The sequence below is a fragment of the Callithrix jacchus genome, chromosome 16 (genome assembly GCF_049354715.1).
Source record: "Callithrix jacchus isolate 240 chromosome 16, calJac240_pri, whole genome shotgun sequence".
Lineage (NCBI taxonomy): Eukaryota > Metazoa > Chordata > Mammalia > Primates > Cebidae > Callithrix > Callithrix jacchus.
Genome location: NC_133517.1, coordinates 99,002,138 through 99,024,447, shown reverse-complemented (window position 1 = coordinate 99,024,447; position 22,310 = coordinate 99,002,138). Strand labels below are relative to the sequence as shown.

The window sequence follows — 22,310 nt, the reverse complement described above, 5'->3', positions numbered from 1 at the left end:
AGCTTCCAGTACGATGCTGGCCTTTTCCTCGGTCTCTTACATGTTTCATCTGTGCTGCTATCTATAGTAAGAAAGAAGTGACTTTCCAGCTTTATGTAAGAATCTCTGAATAATGTTTAAATCTCTCATTTGTATTAGATGGTACTAGCAAAAGCAATAAAATCAGTTCTGGAAATTTTTTTTTTTTTTTTGGAGACAGGGTCTCCACTCTGTCGCACAGGCTGGAGTGGAGTGGCACAATCTCAGCTCACTGCAACCTCCACCTCCCAGGTTCAAGCGATTCTCCCAACTCAGCCTCTAGAGTAGCTGGGACTACAGGTGTGCGCCACCACACCTTGCTGATTTTGTGTTTTCTGGTAGAGACGTGATTTCACCATGTTGGCTGGGATGGTCTTGAACTCCTGACCTCAAGTGACCCACCTTACCCTCCCAAAATGCTGGGATTACAGGTGTGAGCCACCGCACCCCACCTCCTGGAAATGTTCACTGAAGCTTGTTTGTTGACTGCTTGTATTTGGCATACAAGTTTCCACCATGACCTGGTTTAATGAATTTCAATTTTTCCATTTCCTTTCAGAGTAATAAAATATTCCTTTGAATTTAACAAAATAATATTTTGTAATATTGAACACATTAACCTTCTGTTTTCTGTTCTTTTTAGCAACACGCAGCCTGGATTATCCCATTCTTCTGTTACCAGATCTTTGATTTTGCCCTGAACACCTTGGTTGCAATCACTGTGCTTGTTTATCCAAACTCCATTCAGGAATACATACGACAACTGGTATGTGGGCCTCTTATTTGCCGCTGCTTTTCATTAGGGAAAGCTGGTTAAGTAAGGGATGTAGAGTTATAGAGACACAGACATTAATTTCAGGATTTTTAGCTTGCAGCTGAAATTGATAGAATTTCCATTTATTTATTTATTTATTTATTTTTGAGATGGAGTCTTGCTCTTGCCACCCAGGCTGGAGTGCAATGACATGACCTCAGCTCACTGCAACCTCTGCCTCCTGGGTTCAGGCAATTCTCCTGTCTCAGCCTCCCAAGAGGCTGGAATTACAGGCGTGCACTGACATACCCGGCTAATTTTATATTTTTAGTTGGTCGGGCTGATCTCAAACTCCTGACCTCAGGTGGGTGATTCACCCACCTCAGCCTTCCAAAATGCTGGGATTACAGGCCTGAGCCACTGTGCCTGGCCTGATAAGAAATTTTTGAGGGCTGGGGTTATTATTGGTGGCAGTGATGGTGGTGTTTGATGTGACTATCTAAATTATAGTCTAGTTACTAAGAGTCTTGTTTTGGTAAATGTAGTTTTCTCAGTTATCAACAAAGGATAGCTTTTTGCCTCTGCTAGTGTATTGAAAGTGGAACTTGGCTGGTCTGAGTGCAGTGGCATTTACAACCAATTGATCACAGCCAGTTACGGATTTCTTTGTTCCTTTTCCAGTCCCACTGCTTCACTTGACTAGCCTTTAAAAAAAAAAAAGGAAGAAGAAGGATTCTGCTCAAAAACAAACAAAATAATTAGCTGGGAGAGGTGGCGCATGCCTGTAATTTCAGCTGCTCAGGAGGCTGAGGCAAGAGAATTGCCTGAACCTGGGAGTTGGAGGCTGCAGTGAGCCAAGATCATGCCATTGTGCTCCAGCCTGGGCAATAGAGTGAAGCCTCGTCTCAAAAACAAAGAAAAATCAAAAGAAAGTGCACCTCTGCTTTACACTAGTTCCCAAATTCATTTGACCCTAGAATCCCTTCTTTCCCAAGCATCATTTTGGGACTAGTTTATGGTTAAATGTCCTTTGTGACCATATGAGTGAATATTAGTGTCTGGGTATTAAGAAGCTTATAGTGGTTATGAGGTTGGAATACCTCTATAACTTTATTTATGTATTTTGAGACAGGGTCTCTGTCACCCAGGCTGGAGTGCAGTGGCGTTATTATGGCGCACTGCAGTGTTGACCTCCCAGGCTCACGTGACCCTCCCATCTCAACCTCTTGAGTACCTGGCACTACAGGCATGCACCACCATGCCCAACTGAATTTTGTTGTTGTTGTTGTTTTGTATATTTCGTAGAGATGGGGTTTCATCATCTTGTCCAGGCTTGTCTCAAACTCCTGGACTTAAGTGATCCTCCAGCCTTGGCCTCCCAAAGTGCTGGCATTATAGGTGTAATCACTGTACCAGGCCAGCTTTATTTTTATTTTTTGAGATGGAGTCTCGCTCTGTCACCCAGTCTGGAGTACAGTGGTGCAAACTTGGCTCACTGCAGCCTCCTCCTCCCTGGTTCAAGCTATTCTGCCTCTGCCTCCCAAGTAGCTGGGACTACAGGCACATGCCACCATGCCTAGCTGATTTTTTATATCGTTAATAGAGACAGGGTTCACCGTGTTAGCCAGGTTGGTCTCGAACTCCTGACCTCAGGTGATTCCACCCCCCCACCTCAGCCTCCCAAAGTGCTGGGATTACAGGTGTGAGCCACTGTTTCTGGCCCTATTTTATTTTATTTTTTGAGATGGAGTCTTGCTCTGTTACCCAGGCTGGAGTGCAGTGGGTGCAACTGATCTCAGCTCATTGCAACCTCTGCCTCCCTGGTTCAAGCGATTCTTCTCTATCAGCCTCCCAAGTACATGGGATTATAGGCACCTGCTACCATGCCTGGCTAATTTTTCTATTTTTAGCAGAGACAGGTTTTACCATCTTAGCCAGGCTGTTCTCAATCTTTTAGCCTCAAGGGATCCACCCACATCAGGCTCCCAGAGTGCTGGGATTACAGGTGCCAGGCACCACACCCAGCTAATTTTTGTATTTTTAGTAGAGGTAGGGTTTCACCATGTTTGCCAAGCTGGTCTTGAACTCTTGCCCTCAAGGGATCCACATGCATCAGCCTCCCAAAATGCTAGGATTACAGGAGTGAGCCACCACTCCCGGCCACATACTTGCATTTTAATCTCTTTTAAAGATTAGATACATTCTGAAGCCACTTCAAGTGCTAAAGGACAAAAAAAAAAATTAGGCACAGGAACAGTGTGATTTCCCAACAATACCAAGTTATTTTATTCTTTTTTTGGGGTCCAGGGGACAGGGTCTCACTCTGTCACCCAGGCTGGAGTACAGTGGTGTGACCTAGGCTTACCGAAACCTCAATCTTCTTTTATTTTTCTTTCTTTCTTCTTTTTTTTTTTGAGACAGTCTTCGTTCTTTTTGCCCAGGCTGGAGTTCAGTGATGCAATCTTGGCTCACTGCAACCTCTGCTTCCCGGGTTTAAGTGATTCTTCTGCCACTGCCTCCCAAATAGCTGGGAATACAGACACCCACTACCATGCCTTGCTATCTTTTATATTTGTTTAGTAGAGATGGGGTTTCACCATGTTGGCCAGACTGGTCTCGAAATCCTGACCTCAGGTGAGTACCTGCCTCAGCCTCCCAAGGGCTGAGATTACAGGCATGAGCCACCACACCTGGCCTGCAACCTCAATCTTCTGGGCTCAAGTGATCCTCCCACCTTAGCCTCCCAAGTATTTTGGACTACAGACATGTGCCACCATGCCTGAATAAATTTGTATTTTTAGTAGAGTTGGGTTTCGTGATGTTGTCCAGGCTGGTCTCAAACTCCTATACTCAAGCAATCTGCCTGCCTCAGTCTTCCAAAGTGCTGAAATTACAGGTGTGAGCCACCATGCTCAGCCAATTTATTTGTTTATGTATTTGTTTGTTTGTTTGAGGCAGAGTCTCCCTCTGTTGCCCAGGCTGGAATGCTGTGGCGCAGTCTCAGCTCACTGCAACCTCCACCTCCTGGGTTCAAGCAGTTCTCTTGCCTCAGTCTCCCAAGTATCTGGGACTACAGGTGCCTGCCAGCATGCCTGGCTCATTTTTTCAGTTTTAGTAGAGATGGGGTTTTTACCATGTTGGCCAGGCTGGTCTCGAACTCCTGACGTTGGGATCCACTCACCTCTGCCTTCCAAAGTGCTGGGATTTCAGGTGTGAGCCACTGCGCCTGGCCTTTAATTCTTAATAAAAGAATAAAATTGCATGATCTGATCACAAAGATTGTCAATTTTATTTCTTAGATATTTTGTCCTAATATCTAAGATTATTAGGAAGTATATTAGATTTCCTTTCAGTGAAAGGAGACTCTGAAAACCATTAGATGGTGTTCACCCTGGTGAGCAGGAGCCAAACACAGGAGTCATGGGCTTTCTCCATGTTCTTCCTCAACATTGGAAACAACTTTGTTTTAGAATCTTGCTCATGAGGAATCCAAACACATAGTATTGAATGGTGAAGAGATGAAAGATGAGATAGCACAGTAGGCTGCCTTCCCATTCACTTCCCTAGGCCAGTGATGTAGGCGTTGATCAATGCTGTGTGAGTGTTTTGTGGGGAATGTCTGGCAACTCCCTCTAACCATAGTAGCAGACTTTGATCCTCCTGAAAAGGTTCCCTTTGACCTGGTGTTGTGGTCAGATGGTAGGACTTAATTGCCCCACCCTCACCACCCTGGACGTACTTGCTAGTTATAAGAGAATATACTCTCTTGAAGGAAGTATCATCAACAAAAATGCTTTTTGCAAAGAAAACAGGATTTTATTTTATTTTATTTTTTTTGAGACAGAGTTTCGCTGTTGTTACCCAGACTGGAGTGCAATGGCACAATCTCGGCTCACCGCAACCTCCGCCTCCTGGATTCAAGCAATTCTCCTGCCTCAGCCTCCTGAGTAGCTGGAACTACAGGCGTGCACCACCATGCCCAGCTAATTTTTGTATTTTTAGTAGAGAGGGGGTTTCACCATGTTGACCAGGATGGTCTCGATCTCTTGACCTCGTGATCCACCCGCCTTGGCCTCCCAAAGTGCTGGGATTACAGGCATGAGCCACTGCGCCCGGCCCGGAAAACAGGATTTTAATAGGTTTCTGTCCCTTGCCCTGGATACACCCTTTAGAATGGTTCAGAACTAGGCTGGGCATGGTGGCTCATGCCTGTAATCCCAGCACTTTGGGAGTCTGAGGTGGGTGGATCTTTTGAGGTCAGGAGTTCAAAACCAGCCTGACCAACCGGATGAAATCCCATCTCTAATAAAAATACAGAAAAATTAGCCACATGTGGGGGTGCATGCATGTAGTCCCAGCTACTTGGGAAACTGAGGCAAGAAAATCACTCCAACCCAGGAGGCAGAGGTTGCTGGGAACCAAGATTGTGCCATGCACTCTAGCCTGGGCTACAGAGTGAAACTCCATCTGAAGAGAAAAACAAAGTATAGATGAGGCCCAGATGGACAGCAGCTGAAGCCAATCACAATTCTTAAGTATTTGGAAGCTTATGTATCCACATCTGTCTTTTTTCTTTTTTCCTGAGACATGGTCTAGCTCTGTCGCCCAGGCAGCTGGAGTGCAGTGGCATGATCTCGGCTCACTTCAACCTCCGCCACAGAGGCTCAAGTGATTTGCTCATCTCAGCCTCCCAACTAGCTGAGCTGGGTGAGAGAGAGAAACTCCATCTCAAAAAAAAAAAAGTTCAGAACTTGCAGAGAATCAACATTTCAGAGGTCCCTGGATATACAAAATGTCCCTGGATACAGGCTGGTGACTTCTAACTTGTATGTGGTAGGAGGGCAGAGTCACGCTAGAACTTTTGTATTGGTCCTGAATAATAGCTGTCTGCTTTAATCCGTTGCTTTCTGAGAAGCGTGTCTGAATTGCTGCCCAAGGAATACTCTCTGGAATGATGAACGAGATTTGCTAATGAGGCCTTTTTCTTTTGCAGCCTCCTAATTTTCCCTACAGAGATGATGTCATGTCAGTGAATCCTACGTGTTTGGTCCTTATTATTCTTCTGTTTATTAGCATTATCTTGACTTTCAAGGTAAGCATGAAGATTTTACTTATAGTCTAAAAGTATTCAGTATATTCCTGAATGCCAAAGAGGTAAACAGACTTTGGTCAGTTTGTTGTCTTTCTTTGGACATCCAAATTGCTTTTTGATTTCCTAAGATGACAGTTCTTTATGTCTACATTAGAGGAAAGCACTAACCAAAATTCCACAGCTTGATCAAGGGGTCCACAATATATTTGGACAGAGATAAGTTAACATAATGTTATACATTACACAGTATATAATACTGCAACATCCATTATGGGATCTGTGTAACAGGGCCAGGCACGGTGGCTCACGCCTATAATCCCAGCACTTTGGAGACCAAAGTGGGTGGATCCTGAGGTCAAGAGATCGAGACCATCCTGATCAACATGGTAAAACCCCATCTCTACTAAAAATACAAAAATTAGCTGGGCATGGTGGCGCGCGCCTGTAGTCTCAGCTACTCAGGAGGCTGAGGCAGGAGAATTGCTTGAACCCAGGAGGTGGAGGTCATGCCATTGTACTCCATTCTGGGTAACAAAAGCGAAACTCCGTCTCAAAAAAAAAAAAAAAAATCACGATAACTTGTGCTCGTGAGCTACTAAAATGTAGAAAACTCCCTGGTTCTTTATGCTTTGAACTGTTGTTTCCTTTTCTTGTTTCTTATTTATTTTTTGTGAGGCAGGGTCTCTCCATGTAGCCTAGGCTGCCTCCTGCCTTGGTCTCCCAGAGTTTTGGGATTACAGGTGTGAGCCACTGCGATGAGCATGCTTTGAATTTTCAAATCTCAATGCCTTTCATTGTCTTAATCTTGGCATAAAATTACCTCATTCTTCAAAAATCATTCCTCAGTAAACTTTGGAAAGCTGCATTAAGGCAGAAAATTCATATAGGTACTATGATGAAAAGGAGTAGAAACACAGTGGTTCATTGGAAATCATTTGACCAGGTGAGATAGCTCACACCTGTGATGGCAACACTCTGGGAGACTGAAGTGAGAGGATCCCTTGAGTCCAGTATGTGAGGCCGTGGTACGCTACAATAGCGGCACTACACTCCAGCCCAAGTAACAGTGGACCCCAGGTTTTTTTCGTTGTTTTTTTGTGGTTTTTTTTTTTTTTTTTTTTTTTTGAGACAGTCTCTCTATTGTCCAGGCTGTCCAGGCTGCCCAGACTGGAGTGCAGTGGTACAATCGTGTCTTACTGCAACCTCCACCTCCCTGGTTCAAGCAATTCGCCTGCCTCAGCCTCCCGAGTAGGTGGGATTATAGGTGCCTGCCACCATGCCTGGCTAATTTTGTATTTTTAGTAGAGACAGGGTTTCACCATCTTGGCCAGGCTGATCTTAAACTTCTGACTTCCTGATCCACCTGCCTTGGCCTTCCAAAGTGCTAGGATTATAGGAGTGAACCACTGTGCCCAGCCTTGCACCATTTCTTTAAACAATGGCTTTAACTGTCAAATGAGCTCTGGCAAGCTGTATGCCTTTCATAAACAAACCAAAATATTGTCCTCATATTCTCCTATTTTTCTTGCAAAAATGTTAAGCCATCCAAGTAAAAAAAATTTTTTAGGCCAGGTTTGGTGGTTCACACCTGTAATCCCAGAACTTTGGAAGGCGGAGGCAGGCAGATCACGAGGTCAAGAGTTCAAGACCAGCCTGGCCAACAGGGTGAAACCCTGTCTCTACTAGAAATACAAAAATTAGCTGGGTGTGGTGGTGGACACCTGTAATCCCAACTACTCAGGAGGCTGAGGCAGGAGAATCACTGGAACCCAGGAGGCAGAGCTTGCTGTAAGCGAAGATTGTACCACTGTACTCCAGCCTGGGTGAAGGAGTGAGACTCCATCTCAAAAGAAATAAAAATAAAAAACTAAATTAACAATGAAAAGGAAAATTCAAAGGGTTTATGCCAAAAAACAACCAGTCCTCTGCAGCCTAACATTTGCTTTTGGGCTGCGAAGCCACTTAGAGGGCAATCAGGCAGGAGATGATCTCTCCGATGGTCAGCACCATGGTGGTTGGTTAAGTATTTGGTCAGGCAGGCCTCATTTTGGGTGGATGAGCGTACCATCAGCATTCTGGAAAAAATTCTGCAGCTCTGGAACTTTGTTTTTCCCAGCATAATCCTATGCTGTGGAATTGGAGGTCAGTTTAGTTGGTGTGGCAAATATGGTAAGTGGTGCTTCTGTGAAAACCACAGGCTTTCCCTGAGGGCTATAGGCCTCCGAAGCCCATGCTCCCACCAACTTCTGCATGAAGCCACTAAATTTGTAGTACATGATGCCTTGAATCTGGCTTCCCGTGTCCGCTGCCTGCATGACCGCCTCAATTTTTCTAGATTTTAAAAATCTTTGCTGCAGGAAGGTTTGTCTGACCGAGCTAACTGTGCCACTACCAGAAACTGGGAAGTTATAATCTCCCCAATTTTCTTTCCTTCCTTCCTTCCTTCCTTCCTTCCTTCCTTCCTTCCTTCCTTCCTTCCTTTCTTCCTTCCTTCCTTCCTTCCATCCTTCTGTCTCAGCTTCCTGAGTAGCTGGGACTACAGGTGCACACCACCACACCCGGCTAATCTTTGTATTTTTAGTAGAGACGGGGTTTCATGGCCTAAGCTTTTTTATTTTTAGTAGAAAAGGGGCTTCACCATGTTGGCCAGAATGGTCTCAATCTCCTGACCTCATGATCTGCCCACCTTGGCCTTCCACAATGCTGGGATTTCAAATGTGAGACACCATGCCTGGCCCAGTTATCTTTAAACAGGCTTTTAAAATCTTTTAAATAGTTGCACTTGAACTTACCTGAAATACCCACATCAGACTTTGAGTCAGAGGACCTAGGGTTGGCTTCTATCACTATGACTTTTATTTATTTATAAAGGTATAACCATGTTTATCATTACTAGTCATATAGTCTAAATTAGCAAAACCATAGCAAAATAAAATATAATATTAATAATATAGACATTAAAAGATATTTTTGAATACACTTAATTAAAAAAATTTTTTGGGGGTACATAGTAGGTGTATATATTTATGGAGTACATGCGATATTTTAATACAGTGCAGAATAATATGGAAAATTGGGTGTCCATCCCCTCAAGCATTTAGTTATACTCTTTTAGTTATTTTTCAGTTTTATGAGTACTACCTTTAGGTTTGTGGGCAGAGCCTTGGTTTCTTTATTTACTAAATAGCAATACTAATTAATACATTCTGCAGCATGACTGAGATAATGGATGGGAAGGTGCATTACACATTTATTCAGCAAATATTTATTAAGAAGCTCTCATGTGGCAGACTCTATTCTAGTACTGGGGTTTGGTAGTGAACAAGAAAAACCTGCCCTATGTTGCTTTTATAAGTTGCAAAACACAAATATTATCTCATAAATGGCACCATACAAATTGTTCACAGCAATGTCTCCAACCTGGGAGAAATGTGTACGTGTGTGTGATAAAATTTTATTTTATGTATTTTTATTATATATTATATAATATTTTTATAGATGAGGGGGTCTCACTAATGTCGTTCAGGCTGGTCTCAAACTTTTGGCCTCAAGTAATTCTCCTGCCTCAGCCTCCCTCAGTGTTGGGATTGTAAGTGTGAGCCAGCAGGCCCTGGCCAGTGCCTTCATTTTTACATCCCTCCTAGCACTAAACTGATGCCTTGCACATAAAGACTCAGTAATTATTAGTTTATTTTTTTATTTTTATTTTTCTCAAGAGAGGGTCTCCCTCTGTGCCCCAGTCTGGAGAGAAGTGGCCTGGTGCGATCTCAGCTCACTGCCACCTCTGTGTCCTCTGGTGATCCTCCTGCCTGGCCAGTAGTAGCTGGTACTGTAGGCACACACTACCACACCCAGGTGAAATTTTCCTTTTTTTTTTGAGACGGAGTTTCGCCCTTGTTACCCAGGCTGGAGTGCAATAGCACAATCTCTGCTCACCGCAACCTCCGCCTCCTGGGTTCAAGCAATTCTCTTGCCTCAGCCTCCTGAGTACCTGGGACTACAGGCACTCACCACCATGCCCAGCTAATTTTTGTATTTTTAGTAGAGACTGGGTTTCACCATGTTGACCAGGATGGTCTCGATCTCTTGACCTCGTGATCCACCCGCCTCGGCCTCCCAAAGTGCTGGGATTATAGGCGTGAGCCACCACGCCTGGCCGAATTTTTCCATTTTTATTAAAGATGAGGTTTTGCCATGTTGCCCAGGCTGCTCTGGAACTCCTGGGCTCAAGTGATTCCCCTGCCGCCTCCTCCCAAAGTGCTGGGATTATAGGCGTGAACCACATCGCCTGGCTAAGACTCAGTAATTGTTACTTTTAAATAGGCATATGCATGTTTTGGTTTCACATATCGGTTCACTGGATTAATGCCTCTCATCACCAAAATTTGCTCTTATTCTGTGATACATGTTACCACCACAACGATTCTTTGAAGCTCCCAAACAAGACACTTGTCAGCTTTGCTCTGTCCTGACAGAAAAGGACCTAACTGCAGATAGATGATGGGAAGACTATATCAGTGCCAGTTAATTTTGGAAATACACTAAATAGTTCTAATTCAATATTGCAGAAGTGTTAAATAAGAAATCAGGTCAATGAAAAAAGTACCTGGGCTTTACAGACAGCAGGTCAACATTTTTCTTCTTCGGAGTATGTAATAAGTGAATGCATGTGGCCTTGCAAAGTCCCTTGAGAATGCCTATTCTGGGCATTTCATGCAGATACAATATGTTGCCTTTTTTATTTTATTATTTCATTTTTGAGACGGAGTCTCTCTGTTACCCAGGCTGGAGTGAGGTGCAGTGGCACGATCTTGGCTCACTGCAATCTCTGCCTCCACGGTTCGATTGATTCTCCTTCCTCAGCCTCCCAACTAGCTGGGATTATAGGCATGCCCGGCTCATTATTGTATTTTCATTAGAGACAGGGTTTCACTCTGCTGGCCAGGCTGGTCTAGAACTCTTGGGCTCGTGTGATCCACTCACCTCGGCCTCTGAAAATGCTGGGATTACAGGTGCGAGCCACCGTACCCGACCCCTTTATTTTATTGCTGTTATACCATATTGTATAGATGGTACCACATTTTGCCTCTCCATTCGTCAGCTGAGGGACATTTGGGTTGCTTCTGCTTTTTGGCTTTTATGAACCATGCTGCTGTGAACGTTCAAGTTTTGTGTGGATGCATCATTTTCTTGGGTATATAATATGTATATGTATAATATATATGCACATATATATATATATATGTACTATATATGTAGTACCTAGTAGTGGAATTACTAGATCATGTTGTAACTCTGTTTAACCTTTTGAGGAACTGCTGGACTTTTCCAGAGTGGCTACAACCATTTTACATTCTCATAAGCAGTGTATTTCCTGGATTTTAGCAATCTAGTTTCTGTATGTGTTTAAACTTCTTTAATCAGTGAATTTTAATGTTAAGGTATTTAGATAATCCAATTACAAATGATGCAATGAAAGTACAGAGCTCATAGCTTAAGCATCTCCTGTGAACTCATGTTTTATTTCTAAGCAGTGTTTATTTTGGACATTATTTTTAAGTATCTTTGTCAGATATTTCATTAATAAAAGGGAAATGTTTTAGTGAATTTTATTGACTGAGATAAATTTATATGCTATGAAATTTTATAAACAAAATTGGTTGTATAATAAAATTGCAGATAATCATGTAGAATAAAAATTTCCAAAGAAGCAGTTAAAGTATGGTGATAAATGGATTAATACATTCGATGGTTCTGTGAATTCAGGAGCGATAATATTAATTGTGTGCTAGTTCTTTCCAGACACCTAGTCTTAGAAATTTCTTGTTCAATTCTCAACCCCTCTCCCTGCCACCTTCCCGCAGTACCCTCCAGGCACCCCCATTGGTGTGATAGAATACGGCTCCAGTAGCACCGTGCCAAGAAGTTACTATACCCAATATTTGTACTTTTAAGGACTTTTGGTTTAGTAGAGTTGTTACAACATGTGAATTTATTGCTTACGTCAATAAAAGTTTTATAATATGGCTTTATCTGTGTGGTATTTGAAATTACCTACAGTTTGAAAATTAAAAATCTGATAATCACTCCTCATTTTCAGGGTTACTTGGTTAGTTGTGTTTGGAACTGCTACCGATACATAAATGGCAGGAACTCCTCCGATGTCCTGGTTTACGTCACCAGCAATGACAATACGGTAGGTATGATGTCACTTACGGTAGAGATCTTACCCACACCTCTGCTGTATGATGATCTTTAAATGTTTCTAGTGTCTGCTATATTTTTATTGTTATTGAAACATACTCATGAGCTGCTTAGTTATCAAAAGATTCATCTTCGTTATCAAAACATTCATTTAACTTTAAAGTGAAATGAAACCTGTAATCCCAGCACTTTGGGAGGCCGAGGTGGGTGGATCACAAGGTCAACAGATCGAGACCATCCTGGTCAACATGGTGAAACCACGTCTCTACTAAAAATACAAAAAATTAGCTGGACATGGTGGTGCGTGCCTGTAATCCCAGCTACTCAGGAGGCTGAGGCAGGAGAATTGCCTGAACCCAGGAGGCGGAGGTCGCGGTTAGCCGAGATCGCGCCATTGTACTCCAGCCTGGGTAACAAGAGCGAAACTCCGTCTCAAAAATAATAATAATAATAAAGTGAAATGAAATGTATCTTTTTTCTTCAGGACATTATCATGTAGGTGGCTCAACTCTGTTTTATTTTAAAACATATTACAGATAGTATATGTACCTTACCATAATTATGTATCTTAAGCTTGCATTATTAAACCATGGTATATTATTCTAGATATCACTTCTGCATTGTATGACATTATGTTATCTCACTTTATATGTGAAGATAAACTGAAATGTGATGTTTACAGGTAGGTAAAAAAAACTACAAGGTTATTATGTCTTCATAACTTACCCTAAGTATATATTCTTAGTAAAAGAATTTAAATCCCAGCACTCTGGGAGGCTGAGGCGGGTGGATCACAAGGTCAAGAGATCGAGATCATCCTGGTCAACAAGGTGAAACCCTGTCTCTACTAAAAATACAAAAAATTAGCTGGGCATGGTGGTGCACGCATGTAGTTCCAGCTACTCAGGAGGCTGAGGCAGGAGAATTGCTTGAACCCAGGAGGCAGAGGTTACGATGAGCAGAGATCGTGCCATTGCACTCCAGCCTGGGTAACAAGCGAAACTCTGTCTCAAAAAAAAAAAAAAGATCTTTGAAAATGTGTCTTCACTGGAAGAGTCCATGAAAACATATGGACTTTATGTAGATTTTCTTGAAATTTCCTGGTTCATGGTAAGATGAAGGTATAAGTCCTTGGTGTCTCCATCGTAACTGTTTTCAGCATAGGACCTGATGTCATGCTCAGGACCAGGAAGTGCTCCATGCACGGTTAGTGAAAATGATGGCAGTGGATGACTTGTCACTGTGTGGCACAGGACAGGATGGGTGGGTCAAAACAGATAGGATCAGACAGGACAGAATGGACTGGACATGTGAAAGGAACACAAACGGTAGGAGGTCACATTTATACTAGAGCAGAGTTTTATCTTTTTTTCTGGTGACTTGCTCACTCTGACCTTCCCAAAATCATCCAGCCTGTTCCTCACTTTACTTGTGTATAAAATGAGAATGAAACAATTACAGAGTTTGTATGAAATATATAGGTGTAAGCTGCTGTATTACTGAGAACTCTGTGGGATTTTTAAAGCATGTAGGCGGGTGTGGTGGCTCAAGCCTATAATCCCAGCACTTTGGGAGGCCGAGGCGGGTGGATCACGAGGTCAAGAGATCAAGACCATCCTGGTCAACAAGGTGAAACCCCGTCTCTACTAAAAATACAAAAATTAGCTGGTCATGGTGGTGCGTGCCTGTAGTCCCAGCTACCTGGAGGCTGAGGCAGGAGAATGGCTTGAACCCAGGAGGCGGAGGTTGCAGTGAGCCGAGATCGCGCCATTGCCAGTCTGGGTAACAAGAGCGAAACTCCATCTCAAAAAAAAAAAGCATGTTATGCACGAATAGTTTTCCTATATGCTCACCACACATTTCTTGAGTTCAATCAAATATGCATGAGCAATGGTTTGATAGACAGCCATGACCAGATTCACAAAACCTGGCACACCAGATGCTGAGGAGGCTCGTTTTGGGAGTCTGCAGAATTCTGTGTATGCATTAAAGTAATCACGTGTTCTATTCATCCCCTTTAAAAAATCACTCCTGGGTCTATAACTCTCTTCAAAGAAATATCTACTCAAAATTTTTGGTGTGATTTTGATTAAATTACTGGTTTAGGAATTTTTCCCCTTTTCTCTGAGTTGTCAGGTATTTTTCTTTGTTCATTTTACCCATTAACTGTTTTTGAGTCTCACCCAGGCTGGACTGAAGTGGCATGAACTCGGCTCACTGCAACCTCCTCCGCTACCCCCCACCTCACCCCCGCCGATTCAAGTGATTCTCTCCTGCCTCAGCCTGCTGAGTAGCTGGGATTATAGGTGTCTGCCACCATGCCTGGCTAATTTTTGTATTTTTAGTAGAGGCGGGGTTTTCCCAGTTGGGCCATGTTGGTCCCAAACTCCTGACCTCAGGTGATCTACCTGCCTCAGCCTCCCAAAGTGCTAAGATTATAGTCGTGACACTGTGGCCGGCCTGTTTTACATGCTAACTTTTGCATAATGCAAATTGTTTGGTGTTTAGCTATCTATATATTTTTTTCCTGCTTTTTCTTAAAACAAAACAAAAAACTCCATAATTAGTGTCCTACTGAACTTATGAAAAATGTAACCAAGGTTTGAGATTTTTAAGTTTGAGGAACCAATAAAGTTGTGAAACAAAATACATCAGAACCTCTTTCTAAGTTTCATGGCACATAATCTCTCTGTAAGTTTCAGGGCTTATAAAGCCACCATCTTTTAGAATTATGTCAGAGCAGAGAATAATGCCCATATTGCAGGTGCTTGTTTTGATATTGTGGTGTTATGAAAGGGAAGGAGATGCATCCACAGTTCCTGACTCACAACTTCATAGCCATTGTTAGTCTTTGGTTGTCTACCCTAGGTGTGTCCGGCCCTAAGGAATCTCTGATTTACTCCTACCCTAAGGCAGGATTCTAATCTCCCTTCCTTTCTAACTGTGGGTCTTAAGACCTTGCCTAGAGATAGTCCAGCCTCATACCCTCAGGGAAGGAAAGCTGATCATCCTTAGGAACCTGGAGGTTCCTTGAGGGTGGTACATCCAGAAAGGGCATGGAAACTCCATGCCTTTCCCCCGTAACCATGAATCTCTTCATCTGTATCCTTTGCAGTAACCTTTATAATAAACCAGTAAACCTTAGTAATGGTTTCTCTGAGTTCTGTGAGCTGCCGTAGCAAAGTAATCGGATCCAGAGTCCAAAATGCCATGGGAGCCTCAACTTGAAGGCTGGTTGGTCAGAAGCTCCTGAGGCCCAGACTTGCAGTGTGTCGGAGCGGGGAGGGAACACTTTTGAGGGCTGAGCCCTTAACCTGTGGGATCTGACTCTATCTCCAGGTAGATAGACCCAGTTGCTGTCTGCTGCTTGTTCTAAGTGCAGTGGCATGATCTCAGCTCACTGCAACCTCCACCTCCCGGGTTCAAGTTACTGTCCTGCCTCAGCCTCCCTTGTAGCTGGGACAACAGGCGCGCGCCACCATGCCCAGCTGTTTTTGTATTTTTAGTAGAGACGGGTTCACCATGTTGGTCAGGCTGGTCTCAAACTCCTGACCTCATGATCCCCACCTCAGCCTCCCAAAGTTTTGGGATTATAGGCGTGAGCCACTGTGCCCAGCCAGTCTATGATCACTTTCTTACTGTCTGGTATGACAAGATGCTCTAGGCTCATCTTGTCTCTTTCTTGCCCCAGACGTGGAATGAACCATTTCTCCAGGCAGCCCAGCCTATGTTTCATAAGAAATGACCTCTGGAGACCATAATCTGGATTTCTAGGGTTAGAGGACAGGCTTTTTGTTTTGCTTTTGGCTTTTTAAAGCAGGGCTCTGCATGTTTAAAGATTGCCTAGGACTAAAGTAGTTCATGTGAGTATTATCAATTACGAAAACCAAAGTTACTGAAGCCTCCCCCTGAGACTCTAATGGGGGCTGGAATGATCTAGAACTATCATTTTCCCTGGTCTCCGTAGCTATGTGAAGAACCTCACCATGTGTAATAATGTTTGTCTTTTGTTCACATCTTTGTTGGGAATCCACAGTTACATAGTAACATGTCATGCCTTGCTTTCACTTACTTTTAAATATTAGGCCAGATAGCTTTTCTCCCAGACTGAATAGTTTCAGGTCGACCTCTGTGGAAAGATACTGGGTTCTTGCTGGTAGAAAATAAAAGTGCTTTTTTCTCCTTGTCTCTAAAACAGTATGCATATTATTACCCAGATGTGTTGTTTCCCAGATTCTTCTCGGAGAGAGGATAGAGAAGAGTGATTAGTTATCAGAGGTCATTCCCCGGGTTAATGTGTCCTCCAGTTTCCCAGCTAAACCAAACCACATGCTTTGAAAGGAATGCCTAACACAGAAGGTCACAAACTCTGTTTATGATGCTTTAGAGTCATCCCCTGCCAACTGGCCCCCAGCACCCTAGGCCTTTGAAATCAATACCTAACTATTCATTTTATTGAGTAATCATCTCCAAATGACTTAATAGTAGTCCTTAATAGTAGCACTTGTCAGTACCTAACAAGTGCTGGCACATTTTCCTTGAACATTTAAAGTATACCAAGGTGCCCTTTGAGTCCCTGCAGCTCCCTGGGGCCTCAGCAGTGCCTTGGAAGACCCTTCCTCTTAGGGAAGTGTTATGGAAATGACATGGTGGGTATATATTTTATAATACTACACTCTCTACTGCTACCAAAATTTGGCCATAAAAGGAAAAACATTTAAATACAAATCGTATAGATCAGGGGTCCTCAAGTCCAGGGCCCCCTCACAGCAGGAGGTGATCAGTGGGCCAGCAAGCATTATAGTCTGAGCGCCACCTATCAGATTAGTGGCAGCATTAGATTTTCATAGGAGCACAGACCGTATCGTGAACTGCACATGCGAGGATCTAGGCTGCATGCTCCTTATGAGAAGCTAATGCTTGATCTGAAGTTCATGAACCTCAAAATCAGTTCTGAAACTGTTCATCTAGAAACTAACATCACGCCCTCTCCCCAACAACCCCTTGGAAAACTTGTCTTCCATGAAACCAGTCCCTGGTGCCAGAAAGTTGAGGACTGCTGATGTAGATTATGGTAACTTAATTTTATGCAAATTAAATTTTTGGGGGGTTTTTGTTTTGTTTGAGTCTTGCTCTGTCAGGCTGGAGTACAGAGGAACCATCTCCGCTCACTGCCATCTCTGCCTCCCAGGTTCAAGCAATTCTCCTGCCCCAGCCTCCCGAGTAGCTGGGACGACAGGCATGCCACCACCATGCCCGGCTAATTTTTGTATTTTTAATAGAGACTAGGTTTCACCATATTGGTCAGGCTGGCCTTGAACTCCTGACCTCAGATGATCTACGTGCCTTGGCATCCCAAAGTGCTGGGATTACTGGCATGAGCTACCTGTGCCCAGGCACAAATGAACATTTCGAAAACTGTTTCTTAAACCTGTGCGACCTTATTTACTAACATTAATAAGAGGCCTAGATGGCGCTAAGATTCAATATTGTTATAGAATATCCAGGAGACTGGAGAGACCAATGGGTGAAGCAGGAGGATTTTATTAAGGTAGCCGATGGCTCAGCAGATTAGCATCCCAAGGTTGGGCCCCGATAAAGAAAATGGGATACTTTTTATACATCCAGGATGATGTAGCAACTAACAGGTTTGCAGAAGCCAGAACAAAGAACACTTAAGTAATTTGTAACATGTCCTGTGATGTACATTTAAAAAATAGCATGTTTAGAAATGCACTGTACATTCTTCGGGTGTTATCTTGCCCTGTGACCTTGCAGCTGGTCAGCAAGAAAAACTGGAGCCTTGAGATGCCTGGGAACTTTGCTGAGAATGTGGGGAGAACAGATAAGGGAGGTTTTACAAGGAATCAGTTAATTTTAAGCAGAGCTGGGGGTTAGGTTTTCCATTAAACCGCACACATCACAGCAAAATTTATTATATAGCAACTACAAATTATAAGGTTTGTTTTTACTATTACTGCTATTATCTTCTTCAGTATTATGTTAAATCTAAATGTAGGGAACCTGATTCCTCTGGAATTGTGGTGCTGAAAAAGCAGTGAGATTGATATTTAGCCAAGATGGTGTAAGAATTCTGATTCCAGGTAAAAGAATCATAGTTTGGAGTAATGCAGGAAAATTCCTATTTAGGGAAAAACAGAAAAATTTTAACTTCAGGGCATTTATTATTCTGTGTCATGTTGTAGGCACTTATCTACATTAACATTACATGCAAACATATTGTTTTGACTGCAAAAATCAAAACAATTCAGTTCAACCTTGAATTCAAAGGCCTTTCAATACATAGGGGCCTTCTTTTGCATCTAACTGCTTGAAAAATGCAGTTGAAAAAGGTGAGTGTGGCTGCTTTGGTTTCAGAAAATAAATACAAAGAAAAAACATGTATATATATACACATATAAGGTGAGTGGTGACTGAGGCAAAGGCCACATTATTTTCCAGTATCCATTTCCCAATAAATTCTCTTTGAGGCACCTGAGATTAATTAAGGCTGACCTTGGACTGTCAAAAACCACAGAACAAGGTGTTGCCTGACTAAGGGGAATGGGAGGGGAGTCGGATTTAGTAGTGGTCACAATGACTTTCAAAATTGTGCGTGAAAAATTTGTTTTCCCTCTTGCTACCTTTTTTTTTTTTTTAAATAAGAGTCTGTCTCTGTTGCCTGGTCTGGAGTGCTTGGTGTGTTCTTAGCTCACTGCAGCCTCTGCCTCCCGAGTTCACGCTGTTCTCCTGTCTCAGCCTCCCCAGTAGCTGGGACTACAGGCCCACACCACCACGCCTGGCTAGGTTTCACCACATTGGCCAGGCTGGTCTCAAACTCCTGACCTCAGGTGATCCGCCCAACTCGGCCTCCCAAAGCACTCCTGCCACTTGTAGTAGCAGGTTATTACTTCCTAGTGTAGGGTGGATATGATTAGAAACAAGTTCTTGACTGCATAATGTTTCTTTTTTTCACATCATAAAAGTCATAATTAACTTTCTGAAATGGTTTGAAGAAGGCGTTGCCTAAGAGTGGTTACTAGGTTGTCTGTTAATTTAACATGCCTTTCAGTGTTGTACACACCAGATTCATGCACATTAAAAACAGCTCACAAAGAGACAGAGTTTTACCACTGTCATCTGTGTAAATGAAGCAGAGGGCCGAGGGGGCAGTGAGGGGAGCGGGGAGAGAAAGAAGATTCTTCAGGAATTGGACTGGAAGAGTTTGGAACTCTAGCCCATCATTATTGCCTTTCAGGCTTCTTGCCTACTAAGTACTGTAATATAGAAGAGAGATCTAATTACCAATATCTCAATTTTAGGTACTACTTTTTTCTTGTAATTTAGTAATGTAACCTCTCCAAGCATTTTCTTTTCTTTTGATTTTAAAAGCCCAAAACAAAAGTGACAGGTTGATATGGAATAGATTTGGTAAAATCCCAAATAAGCTGAGAGAGCACTAGGAGACTGTTTTCAGAGGCAGGGTTAGAGGCAGCGAAGGTGTGGCCCAGGGCAAGAGGGCAGGGAGTGAGGCGGGCAGATGGGAGAGCTGTTGGAGGTAGTTAATAGTTGATCATTGAGGGAGCTGGAGTGACAGGAGCTGTCTTGTGTGTGACTATCACTTAACATATATAATCATGCACTTGCAGGGTAGGGTAACACCTTGAACGTCATCTGACCCAGCCATCTCTTTTTGAGATGGAGTTTTGCTTTTGTCTTCCAGGCTGGAGTCCAATGGCATGATCTTGGCTCACCACAACCTACACCTCCTGAGTTCAAGTGATTCTCCTGCCTCAGCCTCCCAAGTAGCTGGGATTACAGGCATACACCACCACGTCTGGTTAATTTTGTATTTTTAGTAGAGATGGAGTTTCTCCGTGTTGGTCAGGCTGGTCTCGAACTGACGTTAGGTGATCTGCCTCCTTGAGCCTCCCAAAGTGCTGGGATTACTGGTGTGAGCGGCCGGGCCCGACCTCCAGCCACCTTTTGATGCCCTCCCCTCCTCAACAGTGTGCCCACTGGTGCCATCCAGCGAGGGCTGAGTGACTGCAGTGATACTCTGCTCCTCTCTGCATCTCTTAGACCTCCCTGCTCTAGCGTTTGTGTCGTAGGTTTCTCCACAGCCAGGGGGGTGCTGCCTGCCAGGCCCTGTGCCGAGTGCTTTATGTAGATTAACTCAGTCATACAAGAGTCCTTCACGTACTAGGTCTTATTTCTGCGTTGCAAAAGAGGAAACTGAGGCACCAAGAGGGTAACTTCCTCAGGTCACCCTGCTAGTTGAGTGGCAGGAGGGGGACTACCACCTTAGCAGCCTGGCTGCAGGCTATTCTGACCCACTCACCACCTCCTGTTGTCTAGTTGGGACTGCAGCTGGGGCCACGTGTTCTCACTGCAGTGTCTGGCTGTATTGCCCAGGATGAGGAGTGCAACATGTAGACACTTGTCCATTTAGACAGTTCTTGAGTACCGTCACAAACTTTAAAAGCAGTGGGGTTTTCTGGATTTTGTTTGTTTGCTAGTTTTTAACTTTTCATGCAATAGAAGGGAGGGGTGGGTGACTCAGAGAAAAGAGTTGGGAGAAAAAGAAAAGTCAATTTTTAGGGCAAGGCGGGTGGATCATGAGGTCAGGAGTTCAAGACCAGCCTGACCAACATGGTGAAACCCCATTTGTACTAAAATTACAAAAAATTAGCTGGGTGTGGTGGTGGGCGCCTGTAATCCCAGCAATGGCGCACTCTTGGCTCACCACAACCTCCGCCTCCCGGGTTCAAGAAATTCTCCTGCCTCAGCCTCCCAAGTAGCTGGGTTTACAGGCACCCACCATCACGTCCAGCTAATTTTTGTATTTTTAAGTTGAGATGGGGTTTCATCATGTTGATTAGGCTGGTCTCGAACCTCACCTCGTGATCTACCCACCTCAGCCTCCCAAAGTGCTGGGATTACAGGTGTGAGCCACTGCGCCTGGCTTATTCTAGATATCTTATTATTATTTTTTGAGACAGAATTTCACTCTTGTTGAGCAGGCTGGAGTTCAGTGGCTACAGCTGAGGTAGGAGAATCGCTTGAACCTGGGACAGTAAGTAAATAAGTAAATGTATGTAAATTTCGCATACCAGGGCAGCTTTCTCATCTATATAGTTGTGCTCCACAGTCCTGCCTCCCATACCCCAGCCCCTCCATCTCCCAATGTTGTCATACATGCACACAGCTTCAGATAGACTTACCTGTTGGTTCCAATATCAAAGCATCGTGGTGAGATTGGTCTACATGCCCCTGAGATTTTTCTCCCAAAACCTTTTCCTTGGCTGTGATTCCGAGGTTGATGCTGACAACATGTGATGTTAACTCGGCTCCCATTTCTTTCCTTCTGCATAATATCCTTCCAACAATAAAATTTTTAAAAATCCTGGTCTGCTGGAAATTATCTCTGAGCCGTATAACTTTCCAGTTATTTCATCCCAGAGCAACATTAGAGAAAACTACATGAGCCCTTGTAAACGTCAGGAGGCTTTGCGCCTGGGGGATCCCAGTGTGTTAGAGAAGACGTCTGGAACAGTCGGACCAACACATGGATGTTTGAAAGTTATTTTGGAACTTGAAATAAACTTAGTTTTTGTTGTGAACCATTTTACTATAAAACACACACAGAACTTATTTAATAAGGTGCCTCAGAGTCCACATTGATTTTACTCTAGGGACAAATGAGGCATGGAATTTTATCTTTTTACAGTTTAGGAAAGGTTTCTGGGAATGTATTTCCCTTTCCATTACTGCAAGGAAGGTGGCAGGGAAGGATGTGGGGCGGGGAGGCAGGTGAAATGGGAGTCTGATATTCACAGTTCTGAGCAGTCCCTGCACCCCTCCTTTTCCAGCCAACGTTTTGCGCCAGCAGCTGGGCGTGCTGGGATTGGAGTCCCCTGGAACGGTTGTTGTCATGTATAGTAGGTGGCATAGCACACTCGGTCTTCGGGAACATGGAGAGGCAGCTGCTGGGATGCCTTTGATAGGGTTACCGAGGTGATAGTGCATTGCTTATTCCATTTCCTCAATATTTAAATATCCAATATTTACTTAATTATTATAATACTTAAGTGTGAAGAATCATTTTAACTTTCAATTTGGACCACTGTATTATTTTGGTGTTTTCTAATTTTTGGATCCAATTGAAAATATTTGCAATGTGAAGTCTATATTTTGGGTACAATCTATATCAAATAATTTGGATAGCTCCTTTGCTGAGAA

At 43.4% G+C, this 22,310-nt stretch overlaps 1 protein-coding gene and 1 pseudogene across 1 annotated transcript in view; one reads left to right on the top strand and one right to left on the bottom strand.

Annotated features, from left to right (window-relative positions):
• LAPTM4B (lysosomal protein transmembrane 4 beta) overlaps window positions 1-22,310 on the top strand; it is a 42,479-nt gene that overhangs the window by 11,899 nt on the left and 8,270 nt on the right. The window contains exons 3-5 of the mRNA XM_054246390.2: window positions 662-784; window positions 5,766-5,864; window positions 11,965-12,060. Of these exons, the coding sequence (XP_054102365.2) occupies window positions 662-784; window positions 5,766-5,864; window positions 11,965-12,060 (318 nt within the window). The remainder of the gene's footprint in view (window positions 1-661; window positions 785-5,765; window positions 5,865-11,964; window positions 12,061-22,310) is intronic.
• On the bottom strand, window positions 7,797-8,140 carry LOC103788696 (cytochrome c oxidase subunit 7A2-like, mitochondrial pseudogene; annotated as a pseudogene).